At 45.4% G+C, this 16171-nt stretch overlaps 1 protein-coding gene across 1 annotated transcript in view; it reads right to left on the reverse strand.

Annotated features, from left to right (window-relative positions):
- Positions 1-14814, reverse strand: part of SNTB1 (syntrophin beta 1) — a 114304-nt gene extending 99490 nt beyond the window's left edge. Inside the window, exon 1 of the mRNA XM_051610676.1 lies at positions 14212-14814. Within this exon, the coding sequence (XP_051466636.1) occupies positions 14212-14731 (520 nt within the window). The 5' untranslated portion in view covers positions 14732-14814. The remainder of the gene's footprint in view (positions 1-14211) is intronic.
- Positions 14815-16171: the final 1357 nt, after the last annotated feature.

The following is a 16171-nucleotide window of genomic DNA, read 5'->3' on the forward strand; positions in this document are numbered from 1 at the left end:
GGGCAAACCTTCTGAAGTAACAAATAACGGCAGAAGTTATTACCATTTTTTGTCACAGAATCATAGAATAATTTCATTTGAAAAAAAGACCTTTAAGATCATAGAGTCCAGCGATAAACCTAACACTGCCGAGTCCACCACTAAACCATGTCCCTAAGCATCTACATTTCTTTTAAATACCTTCAGGGATGGTGACAGGACCACTTCCCCGCACAGCCTCTGCCAGTGCCTGAAAACCCTTTCAGTGAATAAATTTTTCCTGTTATCCAATTTAAACCATTTCTGGCTCAACTTGAAGCCATTTCCTCTCATCCTACTACATCATTGCTAACTTGTTCCCACAAGAGGTATTCCCACTAAACACCTGAAGGCTCAAGTTGCCAAAAAAAGAAACAGCCATCAGAGGCTTTGCTGGGCATCACTGCACCTCTGCACCCCTCACTGCTCCAGGGCAGCGAAGCAGCTCTGAGCCTCTAACTGGAGAAGAAAACCTCTGCAGAGGAAGCAGCTTGAGCAGCCTTGTGACACAGCTGAAAATCTTACAGCTGATGTTAAACTTTGCCTTACAAAGACTGGAACTGTTCAGCTGCCTGCTCAATGGTTCACTCTGCAGCAGCATTTTAAGGGGGACACAGAGGAGGCACTTGTCTCACTCCTGCTGACGGACAAGCTGCCAACAGCTGGTCGTGCTGGGTCAGAACCCGTTTTGCCTATTCCCTCCAAAAGAAGAGGGACATTTGTGCTGGGGACACAAAGACCAATCTGTTCAGAGCTGGCTGCAGTCCTCTCGCCTGGCTCCTGTCGCTGGCCTGACACAGGCTGGAGTCAAAGGGGGAAGGGTAAAAACACAAGCACTATGCCATTTCCCCAGAGACTGTTTCCAGCAAATGTCATTATTTCAAAATGCTGCACTTTGAGAATATTTGTGTGAAATGCTCATGAAAACCTCAATCGTGTAAATTGAAGCTTAATTTGCATATTCAACATTGCCGCTCTTTAAAAAAGTTAAACATGGCTACATTTTTTCCACTGGAAAAAGCTATGATCTGCAAAATGGTTTTTTTCTCCTTGGCAATCAGTACCATTTGCTTGTTTGTTTTGGTGTGGCATAGGGAGGGAGGGAGGAATGATTATAAAAACATGAACACTTTTTCTCCTCACCTTGAACACTGACAGGCTCAAGAGCAAGCAGCTTTATATAGTGCAATCAGCACTCGGATGCCCACACCAAAGGAAAAACAAAATTGTGGACCTTCATCTTGCTTAGTCTTCTCTTAGCTTCAATTAACTTTGCTTCAATTAAATTAGACATCTGATGTATGCAAAGGACATCTGGTTCTACATAGTTACATGATTGAGGCATAGAGAGAGGAGCATAGACACACTGAACTTCAGCCTACACACCCGCTGCAGAGAACAGGATAGAGAGTTCTGGATGTCCTTGCTCCTTGCCCACCCCACTTCAGCCTGCAAAGCAGAGTATTTTCATATATTGTTGTTTTCATATATTATTATACAATATTTATTTAAATGCTGAAGAGGTGGCGTGCCCTAGTGTCGCTCTGCAAGCACTTTCAGGGAGTACCTGTGCATAGGAGCTGTGGATCCAGCCAGCAGACTGTGAGGAGGGCTGGTCCCCTAGTTGCTCTGTCCCCTCTGCCATCTCCCATACTAAACAGGGACATGATAGTCCATGGTTCTGGGACAGAAGCAAACCTCACCCCAGAGCCAGGTGGGGCTCACAGGTGCTCTTCAGCCTCCTTAGCCACTGCAGCTCATACAAATCTTCAGCAGGACTATTCAGAGGGGTCTCTCTGCACTGTGGGGGAACCTTCACCCAGAACTGAACTCCAGAGGAGCCAATGCCAGGGCCATTGCAGCTGAAATGCCTGTTGAATTTAACTCATGTTATTCTTTTCCTAGCTTTTATCCAGGAAACAATTTTCACAAAGCATGGAGTTACCATCACAGAGCTGTGTCTCACTTGATTTTTCTGAATCAGTTACTATACGGTACCTCAGTACTCTTCATGTAATACTGTAAGAGCTTTCTTTTCAGCAGTCTTCCAAAACTATAATTATAGGTTTAAAATCAGGGGTTAGTTTCATCTCACTGTATTTTCTAATGATGCCTATATTTAACAGGAGAAAAAAACCCACAAGATGTAATTGGCGTTGCATGCCAGGCCTGGAGACTTCAGGGCTCCTGAGCTAACCCAAATTCTCTGAAGACCTCAGACACAAAATACAGCAGGCTTGCAGTTTATGTACTGTCTTGTGATGATACCAATTCTGTCACTTCTCAGTCACTCTTAAACTGCAATTTCAACTTTGCACCTCTTTAGAGATAAGGAAAACCATCTGGTTTGGCTGTTAGCCAGGTGGCTATCAGCAGCTGATGGAGCCTGCCCAGACAGAGTGCTCATCCCCAGCAGGGATCTGCCAGTGTTCAGATACACAAAGCAGCCAGCCAGGATAAAGTCAGCAAGCTAACGTTTTGATTATGCAATTACTTCTTCAGCTACAACTGCAGGTCTTCTTGCATAATCAAGCTGATGCACATCAAACTTTTTCTGATGTTGCCTCGCATCCTAACTGATGCAGTGGGAACCCAGAAAGGAGGCGAATGACAACCAGAAAAATCAGGGGGGAGAAGAGTGTCCAGTCATCAGGTCAGGGGGAAGATACTCAGAAGCTTTGGGTTTGGTGTGCTCTGCACACCCAAAGTATCTCTGATGATTATCACAGTCTGGCATTATACCAGACCAAGGTATGAGGAGAACCCTCTACACATGGAGTGTGCTACAGAGAAGTCAGGTGGGCACTTACAAACCTCCCATTCAAAAGGAAAGAGGTCAAATTTCTGCTGGGCACAGCTTTTTGAAGAAAAAACATAACTCTACAAACCAGCCTTCACCTGAAACTGTATTTTTGTTGTCTCTGAAAACAATGACTGCTTCCTTCTCCAGTTAAAAATTATTTTTACTGTGCCTTTGCTGTTGCAGAGGTCAGAGGTTAGCTCTGAACAAGAAAGAAAACCTGAAACATCCTTTGGAAAGCTGTTCATACAGTATCTGTCACTCTGGAATTTAAGAGAAGCCTTGCAGGTTTGCAGCAATAATGTTTTGATGCTTTCCTAATTTGAGACAAGGACCAACAGTTTAGCACAGATGCGACTGCACTGAATTACCCGAACTTTGTGATTAGCACTGCACAGCAGATTAAGAAATAATGATTGTTTAGTCAATTATTATTGCACTAAATGACTGAACTCAGAACTGCTGCCACATCTATATTATAATGCTTTTGCTCATCAGGTTTTGGGGGAGCAAGAGGGAGTTACGCCAAAGCCAAAGAGGGTTGCAGAGAGGGAGTATGGAGTCAGGTTTGCTAAGCACAGTAAAGCAGCATGTTAACACAAAGCTTCAACTGAAAAGCTTAGGAGCAGATCTTTTTAGCCATGCAGGAAGGCAACAAAGTGAGTCAACACCCAGTAAGAACCGAAGATCTGTCCATACTATTTTAAAGGAGAATCAATGCAGCAGGTATCAGAGAGAGGATAAAGCTGCATCAGCGCCTTTTTCACCCATCAATAATTTACATCAATATTGCCTGCTAAAAAATACCCTAATGCTACTGAAGTCAATCGGAAAATTCATGTCAACGTGAACAAAAGGCAGCTTTTGCTCCCACACCTTCTGCTCCACACTCACTCCCCTTTCTCAGCACTCTTTAGCTGGCAGCTCGGCAGCAGATAGCTGGACATGGATGGTGGGGTCCAGGTGGAGAACAAAGACAGAGAAAACCCAAATTTTCAAAGGCAGACTCCTGTGAAGTGCTCCAGCAAATCAATCAACCCAGAGACTCCTTCAGTGCAGGTATAATCAAGACTCTATTTATTTTCATTTTCATAGAACAATTAATCTACATAGCACTGACAACAAACAAATTCTGTCTTGGATACGAGCAAATGCATGTACAAGACATATGCAAGCTCATGATGCATGCTATGTGTGTGTACCCACTTGTACCTTGTGCCCACGTCATATTGCTGAGAGACATTTCTAGCTGTGCTCAGACCAGGGCTAGGTCAGCTCTGGACCTAAACAGATATATCTACAGGCATTCCTCAACCAACACTAGCCAATGCAATAGTGAACAGAAAGCAAGCCAGGGGAAAATAAAGAAGCAAAATAATGCATTGCATAGTGCCCCATAGAAATAATTTCTCACCTTTTATGGTTTCATGAACACTTCTTGATTCCTTCATTTACATACAGTTCTACACAACCTCTTTAATAGAGCAAAACTAATAAGGTAGTGGGCCAATTTAATTTACAGCCTCATTGAAGAGATATTAAAATTACACCAAGAAGAGCTATTTTAGGCAAGTTTTAGAGACTCAAGAAGTTTCTTCCTCATTTTCCTCTGCATTCAAGGCTGCTTCTGCAAATTTCAGAGAAACAAGGAAGCATAACCCCAGAACTATGACTAACTGAAAAGATCAAACAAAAGCCTTACAGGAATTCGTGCAATATATGTATCTGTCTTGAGTATCTGTCTTGGCTTGTACCAAATATATATCCTTACCCACTTTGTACAACGTGTGTATTGATAGAAAAGTAACAGAACAAAGTGATTAAGGAGAACAGCATGTCTACAGTTTCCAAAGAACAGAATAAATATCTGCACTTTCAGAAATGAACTCCATACTTTAACAAGATGGGAGAAAAACTACTGCATTGTGTTGGTCAAAACTTTTTGGCCATGAAAATTTCCTGTTGATAAATGTAACATAATTGCAAAGATTTTCCATGAGGAGGACATACCCATTGGGCAATGGGTAGAAGAGGAGACTGAGGGGTGACCTCATCAATGTTTATAGGGAGAGTGTCAGAACGATGGAGCCAGGCTTTTTTCAGTGATATCCAGTGACAGGACAAGGGGCAATGGGTGCAAACTGGAGCACAGGAGGTTCCATGGAAATATCGGAAAAAAACTTCTTTCCTGTGAGAGTGACAGAGCCCTGGAACAGGCTGCCCAGAGAGCTTGTGGAGTCTCCTTCACTGGAGACATTCAAAACCCGCCTGGACATGTTCCTGTGTGATGTGCTCTAGGTGATCCTGCTCTGGCAGGAAGCTTGGACTAGGTGATCTTTTGGGGTCCCTTCCAACCCCTAGGATTCTGTGATTCTGTAATTCTCTGCTATTCCACATAGAAAATTCTACTTGGAAAAAGTTTTTTTAATGCAAGTTCAAATCAGCCTTCTGAAAGCAAATTGCTTTCTTTTTTATTATTAAATGTAATTTCAAATTAAAACATCAGAAATTTTCCCATAGAAACATGTGTTTTCAAGTCAACCCTTCCTTTCCTCCCTCAAAAACCAAAAGGTATTTGTTCCTCAATATTTTGTTAAGAGAGTGAACCTTGAAACCTTTCTGAGCACACAGACAAAAAACTCAGGCAGTGAAATGAAACTTCAATGAAAACTGAAACATTAAATACTAACATTTCAAGGTATGCCTAGCAAAAATATTAAATACATATATAATACAAGATGGACACCAAATGGTTTTCGGATAGCAGTTCTTACACAGGCAAAGCTCAAAATCAATTTAAGTTTATTTTTATTGGGTGAAATGTATAATGTGCCCAGACTCACTATTTATTTCCTCAAGACTTCACAAAGTGCTCCCCATTGATTGTCTATCCCACATGTTTATTAAAATAGACATAACATAGTGAAAGGAAAACATAAAACTGACAGAGGATCATTTTTAGTTTCAGAAATATTTTACACACCACCTCTTAGAACTGCAGTTTATGGCTTTCCTTAAAAGAGCCTTCTAGGGTTGGTTTTAATGTGTTAAGCAGAAATTCCATTAGTTTGTTACTACAATGTTTTCTTTATGACCTGCTCTCATGTATCACATAGGTCTGGCTTATTTATCCAGTCAGCCATTCACTAAGTGGACTGGGAATGTCTCAAGACTATTTTCTTCCACTTGCATTCTTCCAGAATTAAAATGCTGTTTTATTGCTTTTCTGGCCACTTGCATAAAGACACTGCTCTGGCATTCCAAAAACATGAAGACTGAAGCTACTATGAGCTTTCTTTACCTTTTTTAAGGCAGAAATACAGATTTCCTCTGAAGGGTTAGATGGGAGCTATGTCTACAAACATGCTGGCATCAGCCTGCAACCCAACCACTACCCCCGCAACAAGGGCAGCAAAAGCAGATTAGCTGTGGCTTCTGTAGCACCTTGAGGTTTGTCAGCAGGTTTAAATGTTGCTTCTGTCTCTTCCCACCAGCATCTTCATGACTTCCTCAGCTGCTTCAAGAATTTGAGCTATGTTAACACTTCAACCAGTGTTTAAAATCTAGCTGGGTTTAATTTAGGCAAAGCACAGTGATAACAACTGGATGTCTTCATGTCATCATCCAAGTCACTCCAGCTTGAAGCTGGCTCCCTTTTCCTTGCAGTAAGCACACAGAGACTTTATTTGACAGAGCTCACAACCCGCTGCATCCCCTGCTCTGAAAGGTGTTTTCCAGGGGTGAGGTATGTAAAGACCCTCCGTGCAGCACTGAGGCAGCACAGCCCACCACACTGCCCTCCCAGTAGAGAGACCCAATGAGTAACACAGGCAACAGCTCAGCCTCTCCAGGCCTGGCAAACCTGAGCAGCCTAGTTACTATAACCACGTTGGCCTCAAGCACATTTGATGGTCAAGCTCCAAACAAGGAATGCCTGTTGATGGAGTTGTTCCTCACAGAAGAATGTATATAAATGCATCTTACAGTGTGTGTCTCTAAGCCTTGGTATGCATTTATATGGTAGGGAATCCTACAAGAGTCCTGCTGGTTCTCTGGAGCCATCCCTCCATCCCAGCCGTGTACTCCTGATGGTGGCTGTGCACCAGGAGAGTCTGCTACTGCATGAGACAGGACAAAGAAATCAAAAGGGACAGATGGTTACAATAGATAATATGTTCTTTGGGAAACAGTGGTAATTTGGAAACCTTTTCTTCTGTCTAAAGAATCCCCATTAAAAAAATAAAAAAAAATAAACAAAGAAAACAACAACAACAAAAAACAGAAAGAAAAAATCCCACAAAACAATAAAACAAAACCAAACCAAATTCAACAAAAAGCCCACACAAAGAATTCAAGCAGCAAGTACTGAAGGCAAATCCTGTTCACCTCATTCCTGGAAAATACTACTGAACATCCAATAATTAAATCCCTCCTTTGGCTTCATGTCAGCAAGAGAAGGATCCCGCTGGCTCCTGCCCGGCAAGAGAAGGAACACCAGGAAGCTGCCTGCTACGAGGAAATCATGCCTGCCTGCTGTCCTGCCAGCCCCACTACTGGCTCTGTCCTTCCAGGCTATTTCAGTGACTAAAGCCCAAACTCCAGGATAAACAGATAAACTCCCATTGTCTGAATTAAAACTATTAGGTTAATGCTGCCTCATAAGCTACATGGATAACACTAAACCCTCCAGCATCTTTACCTTCACACAGCTGCCTCTTGGCTCCCCTTGCAGAATGAGAGCCAATGGCAGTTAAAACACGTGTTAATATTAGTAAATCATCCTGGAAATAGCTGTTATTGAAATGACTCAGATAAGAGTGGAGATATGTTATTTCCATGGTATAGCTTTCAATAGCCTCTCGTAAGTACTTGATTATGCTAAAAGCCAAAATAAGTATTGCACCAGCAGAATATGCCTATGGCAAATGGAACATAAAGCTTAACTAATGTCTCTGTTTCCCTGAAAGGACACATAAGGCTGATAAATAGTCCCATGAGGTCATGTTATCTGTTGGAGCAAAGTTGTGGCTTCTTTGCCAGCAGAGAATTTATATCCTGATACTGTTCCTTTAAAAAAAAAAACACAAAACAAAACAAAACTTTTTTTTTTCTTCTTTTATTTTTTATATTATAGTATGTCTCTTAACTTTCAGATACTGGGAAAAAGGATCTTGTTTCTCAGACACTTACACCACAGCAGGAGTTTACAGTAATTCATGTCATTAAAGTGAACAGAAGCTATTCACACACACATCAGTTACTCACCTGTGTGCTGCCTTAAGCAGACTCAGTGCTCGAATACCTGTCATCTTTAGAAGGAAACAACATCCCTGAGCAATGAGGAATAAACACAGCCACAGCCTTGGTTTTGATGAATTTTAGAGCTGTGCCAACAATTACAACTTCCACCAGTTCAGCAAAAACCTGCACAACATTTTTAGGAGGAGTATGCTGTATGTTAATCATTTCTAATCAGAGACAGCTTCTTTGCATCTACTGTTCTGATTCATTTCCTTACCATTAAGCACTCCATTTTGCCCAAATGCTACAATACATATGTGCTGCTTTGGCAATGACCTACTGTGTCATGCATGCCCTTAGTGTGTGCACAGTGAAAGGTGTAACTAGTTCAGTAGTTCAAGTTCTAGACAGACCAAATTAAAGCCAGACTGTAACATAAGTGTACAGTAGCAACAGTTGGAAAACCAAGTCTGCCAAGGAGTTATGCAGAAATTATGTTCCTTAATTTAATTTATGTGAAGGAACAAACTTAACAGCAAGGCAGTATCTTGTGGTGAAACAATCTGAAGGACTAGTCACAGCTGATTAAGCCTTTTGTAAGCAAGTTTTTTAACTTATATTCTGGAGGAAAGTATGTTTTGACAGCTATGTGGATGCTGGACAAACCAGTTTTGTTTTTTTTTCCAACTGCTCCTGACCGTGCCTTCCTGGGAGGCTGGGACTGGCTTTCAGTGGAAAGTCACCTGCCATGGCAAAATTAAGATACAAAGTTTCATTAACCATAGCAAATGCCTTCAACTCTCAATTTTACTCCAATGGTTTAAAGATTCTTCAGAGTTATACCAAGTTTTCAGTTCAATTTTCCACAAAGGAATTACTACTGGGATTTTTTTAAAATGCTTTTTTCCCTAATGATACTTAAAATTTAATCCCAGATAATGTGATGTATTTAATCATCTAAGCACCCTTAAAGAGATGGTACTAAGTGCCTTCTACAGGACTTAGTATATAATTTCCAAGGTGGGTGGGTTGTGGGGGCACCCTGTACTTGGTCCAAATAAATCCAGGAATGTGTTGCCCACAACTGCCTTATTTTCTTTACAGTAACTGAGAAAGAGGACTTGAAGCAGATTTACTGCAAAGAGGATGTACTGATTCTTATCTGTGAAAGGTGATATGACCGTCTGGACTGCTAAATTAGCCTGTAATCTAATCTAATCAATGAAAAACACATCAAGTGTTCCCACTCAAGCTTCCCCATCAGCCACAGGCAGCTGAAACAATCAAAACTAGAGTTTCTTGGGGACTGCTTAGACCTGACATTCTTGAGAATAAGCTTGCCTGCTCCTTTCCCTTTCAATTTCACTTTCAAACTGCCGAGTGCCAAGGGCAGCTACACAGGTTGCAAAATGCAGTATAACCTCTAAGTACAAAACATTTCCCTAACTGCATATTTGCTGGCACCAAAAAAGAAAAGGTAAAGTGTTTTCTTCATACATTTACTGGAAGTGAAAAGAATAACCACGCACATGCTTTGCAATCACTGGGATATCCAGCCCTTACTGTAGTAAGTAGTTTTGTCAAATAGGCACTTATTAAGTGGCCTGGGCCGCATTTTCCCCCTATACTTGCAAATGACACATTTTCTTGGATAAATATTGTATTTTGTTAACCCCCCAGAAATCTTCTGCTGTCACTACTTTACTGAAAGAAACATGAAAACATAGGTAAGAGAGAAAAATAAGTCAACAAGTAGCCCATGCCTATTTCACACTATCCCAACATGTAATTCACACAGGCAGAATTGCTTTGCTTCATACTAAGAAAATTTAAAAAGGGTAGGAAGTGGAGAATCCTTACAATTCTGACAGAAATATTGTTTGGAAAATAATACATGTTACTGCAGTACAGACTGCATTCTGCATAATCTTGCACTGCTTTAAAGCTGTGGATTACTCCCAAGAGGGCTACAGAAGATGGCTGTAGGCTCTTGTCCCTATGCTAAAACTCACTGTGCAGAGAGGGCTGCCTCTCTGGGAAATTTCTGCAAACCCAGGGAGGCTGCAAGAGACTCTTCTCAAGGGAACTGCAGCCTCTACCTCACAATTGCATTAGCTTAACTGGGAGTCACTCAAAACCAATTAAAAACTGCAGCAACACAAAGAAGATGCTCCTCTTCCTGCTACATACCATCATCATCACCAGGAGTTCAGCTGCACACATTTAACAAGTTAGGAAGTGATGCAATCTAAAAAAAATATCCTGCAGCCAACTAGCAAAACCACACTCAAGTAAGATTTCTTTCTCCACATCCAAATACAGCATCATGCAGAGAGGTCCTGTCAGACATGAGCACAGGCTACTTCAATTATTCATTTTTTCACTGACCACATTGAGAATAGGTGTGAAGCACAACCAGCTCGGTTACCAAGCATGCCAAGGGACTACTCTCATCTAGGATGCTTTGATAAAAATAAACACCTTTTGTGTCTTGAGAGTCACTTGAATGTAATGCGCTTCGCACAGCACAAGAGGGGCTGCTTGATTTTCCAAAGTGCTTATTTAAGAAGACCAAATTTAACAGAACCGCAGGGAAATTATACGTACAAACAATAGATGTCATGATAATTTCAGCTGCCTTCCATGCCTGCAAATATGCACTGTCCAAGGAGGCTGTCTCATTTCGCATGTTGGGAAATTCTTGGCGCTCCTGAACACTGGCAAGAAGCTCCATCCTGATGTACTGAGCTGAGCACCTGAGAAGTCCTCCTGGTTGAAAAACCCAACACTAGCACTTTCCTTGGCCTTGCTCACTGGCTGCTTTGCTCCCTTGCATCTCTGCCCATGCTGTTATGGAAAGCTCACAAGAAATTAAATCATGCAGGCAGAAGAGGTCCATCCCTGCAGTCAAGGAGAGAGCAGGATTTCTCAGGGCTCAAGTCCTGCCTCACCATCACCTCCCTCTCCTCTTGAACCTTCTATGCTGCAGCTCCTCCTGTGATATAGTTCCATGATGTGACATTGTTATTTCCCTTCCACTTATCAAATCCTACCTGCTTACAAGGCACCCTGGCCAACCTCACAGATCAGACATGTATGAAGGAACAGATTTATACAACTTTAGCTTAGCACCTGGACTGATCAAAATCCTTCAGAGTGGAAAATGAGAGAACAGAACAACCCAAGATGCCCATTAAACTTGTCAGAGTAGGACCTCTCCCATTGGGCTTTACTACTGTGCCACCCCACACCAGCACAGTTACTGCAGCTGTGCCACTTCTAACCCTTCAGCAAAAAATTTCTATTTCTACCAGCTCAGAGATTATGGTCAGTGCAGCAAAAAGTTAAAATGAAGTGCTGCCCCATCCCTTCCCCTCTTCACAGACCTTCCTCCTCCCACCACCCACCCCAGAGTCAGCCCTGCAGCGCACACACCCGTGCAGAGGGCTGGGGAGGGATTTTCCGCTCTCTTCCTCCCTGCACAGGAATGCAGGAGAGTATAGTTTAGTGCTGAGCTGGTAAATGCCTCATCTCACTGAGCAAGCAATTTTAGGAAGGACACTATATAACAGATGGGCTCCAGCATTCTGATGTTGGGTGTACTGAGCCATCTAACCACATCTTCAGTGCTGATAACCTCTAGGAAATAACCGTAAGAGCCTTAGCAGGAACGCACAACATGTTGGCCAATACCCAGAGTCCTGCTGCACAGTGAAATATGCTCCTTGTTCTTTGCACCTTGCCATGCCTTTGCAAATTCAGCTTTCATAGTTTGGAATTCACAAGCAAGTCTCAGAATCTCCCTGAAAATGTAAATGCTACACTTTGAACCTGGACATACATGCGGGCATTGCTCTGTTAATTGGAGCAAGATCTTAAGAGAGGAGCTGTGCAGGAGTCCTTGCCCTGTCCCAGTGCAGGCTTTTTGCACTCTAATAAGTCAGGAAATGGCAAATTCCTATTGTCTGGAAAGAAAGGAAAAATCAAGGCGCTCCCTCCTATACTTTAAAGGGAAAAAAAGTTTGGATTTTTTTTTTCCTTTAGTAATAAAAAGACGGTTTTAGACTGTGCTGCTGAAGAAAGAGCTTCAGAGTGGGAAGTGGAATTGCAGAGGATTGTTTTAAACTGCCTGTTAACACAAGCCATTCACGTAGAGAAGCTCCTCACTGAAGGAACAGCATCTCCTGGGGCAATGCTGCGTCTCATTTTGGTTACTCTGCTGAAATAGCAAGAGAAAAGGCACAGCAAAATACTGAGTTCAGCATCAGAATATTTTAACTCCACATAGGGATGACTACTGAAATATGCTCTCAATTTACAAATTCAATCACAGAAACAACCACCGAGGCACATCAGCCTCCACAAAGCAATGAAATGCAAGAAAACAGCTGTGATAAAGGAAGGAGTGGAGAGAAGAAGGGTGCTAAGAGTCCACATTGAAACGGCTTCACCTTTGCTCCTACTGAGAAGAAAACAGGGGTTTTTAAGCCTCTTACAGCAGCAGCGTGTTCAGATGCTGTTACTGCAGGCACGACAGAGGGAGGGATACTGTTGCAAGCAGTATATGTATTACTCATACATCACCAAAGGTCAGCCGTTGCCTGGCCTGTTCCCCACGAAGCCCTTAAAATCACGCCAGTGCCAAGAATTTAGATGTAAAAGCCTCAATTCAGACCTCAGAGAGAAGTTCATATTAAGACTTCACAGGTATCTTCATCAGCAGTTTGGCGCCAGCGAGGGAGGATGAGATGCACTTTGGTCACACAAGCAGCACGGGGCATGCAGGGAGAGGAGACACAATTGCCCTCAGCTTCTTAAATCCTCACAGGGCACTAACTCCTTTTCAGTTTTCACTGTCATGTGGACAACATCACATAGTTTCTCAGCATCCACTACATTTTTTCATCTCCTCTCCCCTTCAAACTTTTCCCGTAACTTTATGCCATAGTTGGTTGTTCATGGCTGCTCCTCAGCTGCCCCTCTTAACCGGCAGCAGCACCTCTTTTGCTCCTCAGAACAAGCACCAAAAAGACACGTGAAAAAATGCACGGAACCTAAAGGGCTACAGGCACAGCCAGGTGGGAATGCCTGTGGCCGGGAGGGAGGGGAAGAAGGCACAGCCGCGTGCCTCAAATGCCACTCACCTTCAGGTAAATGAACTACTGGGCAAATATGTAATCACTTTATCAAACACGTGCCAAGGGCATTTCTGAAGCTGTTCACTCTCTCAGATGGAGCAAGTAAATTAGTCTTTGTGAGAAGCCAAGGATTAAACGCTTGTGAACGCCTCTGTCCTCACGAACTCGGTGTCCTGGTTTGAGGAGGACCAGACCCGTTCTGGGGGTACACCCTCCTTCCGTGCCTCCCTCCACGCTCACCAGCGTCTGCTCCTTCCTCCGGGCTCTGTTTCTAAGGCTACTTCTTACAGAACTGTTTCAGTCATCCTTGAGAAAGGAAACGAAAGCCGCTGCTTTGCAGCTTTCAAGTGTCAGTGGGGCACCAGCAGCTTCATTCAAGCCTTCTTTTCCCCCTCTTCCCTACTCAGGAGTGGGGTGGTGGAAGGGAGCATAGAAGAATTGGACAAGAGGTTTCGGAAATTTCGAGTCTTCTCGGGGAAAGCCCCTCAAGCCCTTCGCTTACGGCTGAGGGGGCTCCTTCACTCCTTTAACCCTTTCTCTCCCAGCACCCAACTCCTCCCACCTTTCTTGGGCTGAAAAGCTGCGAAAACGTCCAAGCGGCAGATCCTTGAAGATCCGTCGCGCCGGCAGGGATCGACCAGGCTCCCACCGAGAGCCTGGGAGCCGATCCCCCGTCGAGACGAGACGGGGCTGCGGGGCTCCGGCGGCTGCTCGGGGGACGGAAAGTTCAAGCCCGGCTGCCGGCAAGCCCGCTCGTCCCTTCCCGAGGACCTACGTTCTCAGTGCATGCCGCCGGGAGACCCGGGACAGCTCAGCGTGGGGGGGAATAAACTCTCCCGGCTGGAAAGATGCCCAGAGGAGCGGTACGAGGAAGCGCGGGGGCACCTCTTCACCCCCTGGCTCGGCTCCGCGGCTTCTTTGCCAGCCTAGCCGACATGCTTCAAAGCCTCCCAGCCCGAGGCGTGTTGGCGGTCGGGCTGTCCCACGGCTCCCGCCCCATCCCCCGGCCCCTACCTTCGAGCAGCACCTCCTTGCCGGCCCGCTTGAGCGCCTGCACCGCCTCGTCGTGGGTGGCATCCCGCAGGTCGGTGCCGTTGACGGCCAGGATGGCATCGCCCACGTAGAGGGCCTGGGTCTGGTCTGCCGCCAGCCCCTTGAAGATCTTGCTGATGAGGATGGGCATCTTATTCTCCTTGCCCCCCTTGATGCTGATGCCCAGCCCGCCCAGCTCCTGCTTCAGCACCTTCACGCACCGCTTCTTGTTAGAGACGGCCTCGGGCACCTGCTCGGGGGGGTCGGTGAAGGCGGTGCGCACCGCCGCCCCCCCGCCGCCCTCGGCGCCGCGGCACGCCGCTCCATCGCCGCCCAGCCCGTTGTGGGCCGCGCCGTCGGGGCGCTCCTCGCCGCTCAGCACCAGCGCCTCGCCGCCCAAGTTAGCTAAGACTTTGTGCCAGCGCTCCCGCACCAAAACTTCCAGCCAGCCGCTGCGCTGCGCCCGGCCGCCCCCGCCGCCGCCCGCCGCCGCTACCGCCATCTTAGGAGCATGCTGGAAGCGCCGAGTGACGGTACCCCCAGCTCGGCACGGCGCGGCACGGCGCGGAGGCACCGGACTTCAGCCGGGGGGCGGCGAGCTCCCGGCGCGGCGGGGAGGGGCCAGGAGCCGCGGCCGCCCTCCCGGGGCCACGACGGGGCGGGCGCACCTGGCGGCACCGCCCGCTGCCTCCACGCGTGTCTGTGTGTGTGTGTCCGTGTGTGACTGTGTCTGTGTCTGTGTGTGGCCTGGGGTGTCGTGTCCCCCCCCCGGACACTTGGCGGGGACACAACCTCGGCTGCCATGACTTTAGCGCTGAAGGGAGCCGGTGGCAGCGGCGGGGTCAGCAGGGAGGTGAAGGAAATCAACGGCAAAGAAGCCTTAGTGAAAATGCAACTTCGGTTTTCCCAGAGGCTATTTGTAAAGTGGATTTAAAAGTACGAGGTGGCACAAAGGTAGTTAAATTTCAACTATACGAAAGTAGAACCCAAGTTATTTCAGGGCTTTGTAGGATGAAGGTGGTGATTGTCATAGATACTTTGGCACATTTTGAAACTTTGCCCTTTGATTACAAATTATTAAGGCCCATGGCTTGGCTTCTGCTTCCTGCAGAGCAGCTCTGGCTCCTTCCTAAGATGATCTGAAAACTCCAGCAGTTCTGGGCCATTTGGTGTATGTGGGAGATACACTTTGGGGAGGCTGGAGTGTCTGGTAAGGATATTTGTGCCATTCGTTTTGGCCACATGAGTCATGTGGGTCCCTAAATGCAGCATCTAGCTCCTCTTTGAAGCATTGCCATTCATTTCTGACACTAGGGTTTTGCTCCCAGGTACACAAAAGTGCCCCAGGTTAATCTGAGCTGGGCAACTTGGGATTCTCCTTAGCATGGGTGGGACCTACATATGGGATCATCCCCAGACCAGCTTGCCTTGGTGGGGTCTCTCAGATCATGTCCCTCACACTGGGCTGCACAAAACACATACCCTTGCCTCCGAAAGACAGCAGAAGGAGTCCTCAACACTCCATAATCAGCAGCCTTACCCAGGCTGCACTGATCCCTCCACCCTGGTGGAATGCAGCCCTGTGCCTAAGGAGAGGAGGAGCCCAGAGGCGATGGGTTATTCAAGGACAACGAGTGGGTGGAGAATAAACAGACTGAAGAGAGGTCTTTTCGTTTCTCATGTTAATTAATGCAAGGTGAAGAGCTATAATTAAGTTTTCAGGGCTGTGAATCCAGGGTGAAAAGAAGCATGTCCCGCTAAACCTGAACAAGGCACCTAAGCCCTAGATGGGTCCAGGCTGTAACACACCCTTTCTCCAGCATTTCTCACTGGCTAATTTAGGTAGCTCATGTACAACACCCTGGATGTTTGGGATGGTAGTTTGTTATTAATCCCATTCCCAGGTGCCAGCCATGGTGAATGAGCGTGCTCGTTCAGTTCC

Source organism: Apus apus, chromosome 2 (genome assembly GCF_020740795.1).
Source record: "Apus apus isolate bApuApu2 chromosome 2, bApuApu2.pri.cur, whole genome shotgun sequence".
Taxonomy (NCBI): Eukaryota; Metazoa; Chordata; class Aves; order Apodiformes; family Apodidae; genus Apus; species Apus apus.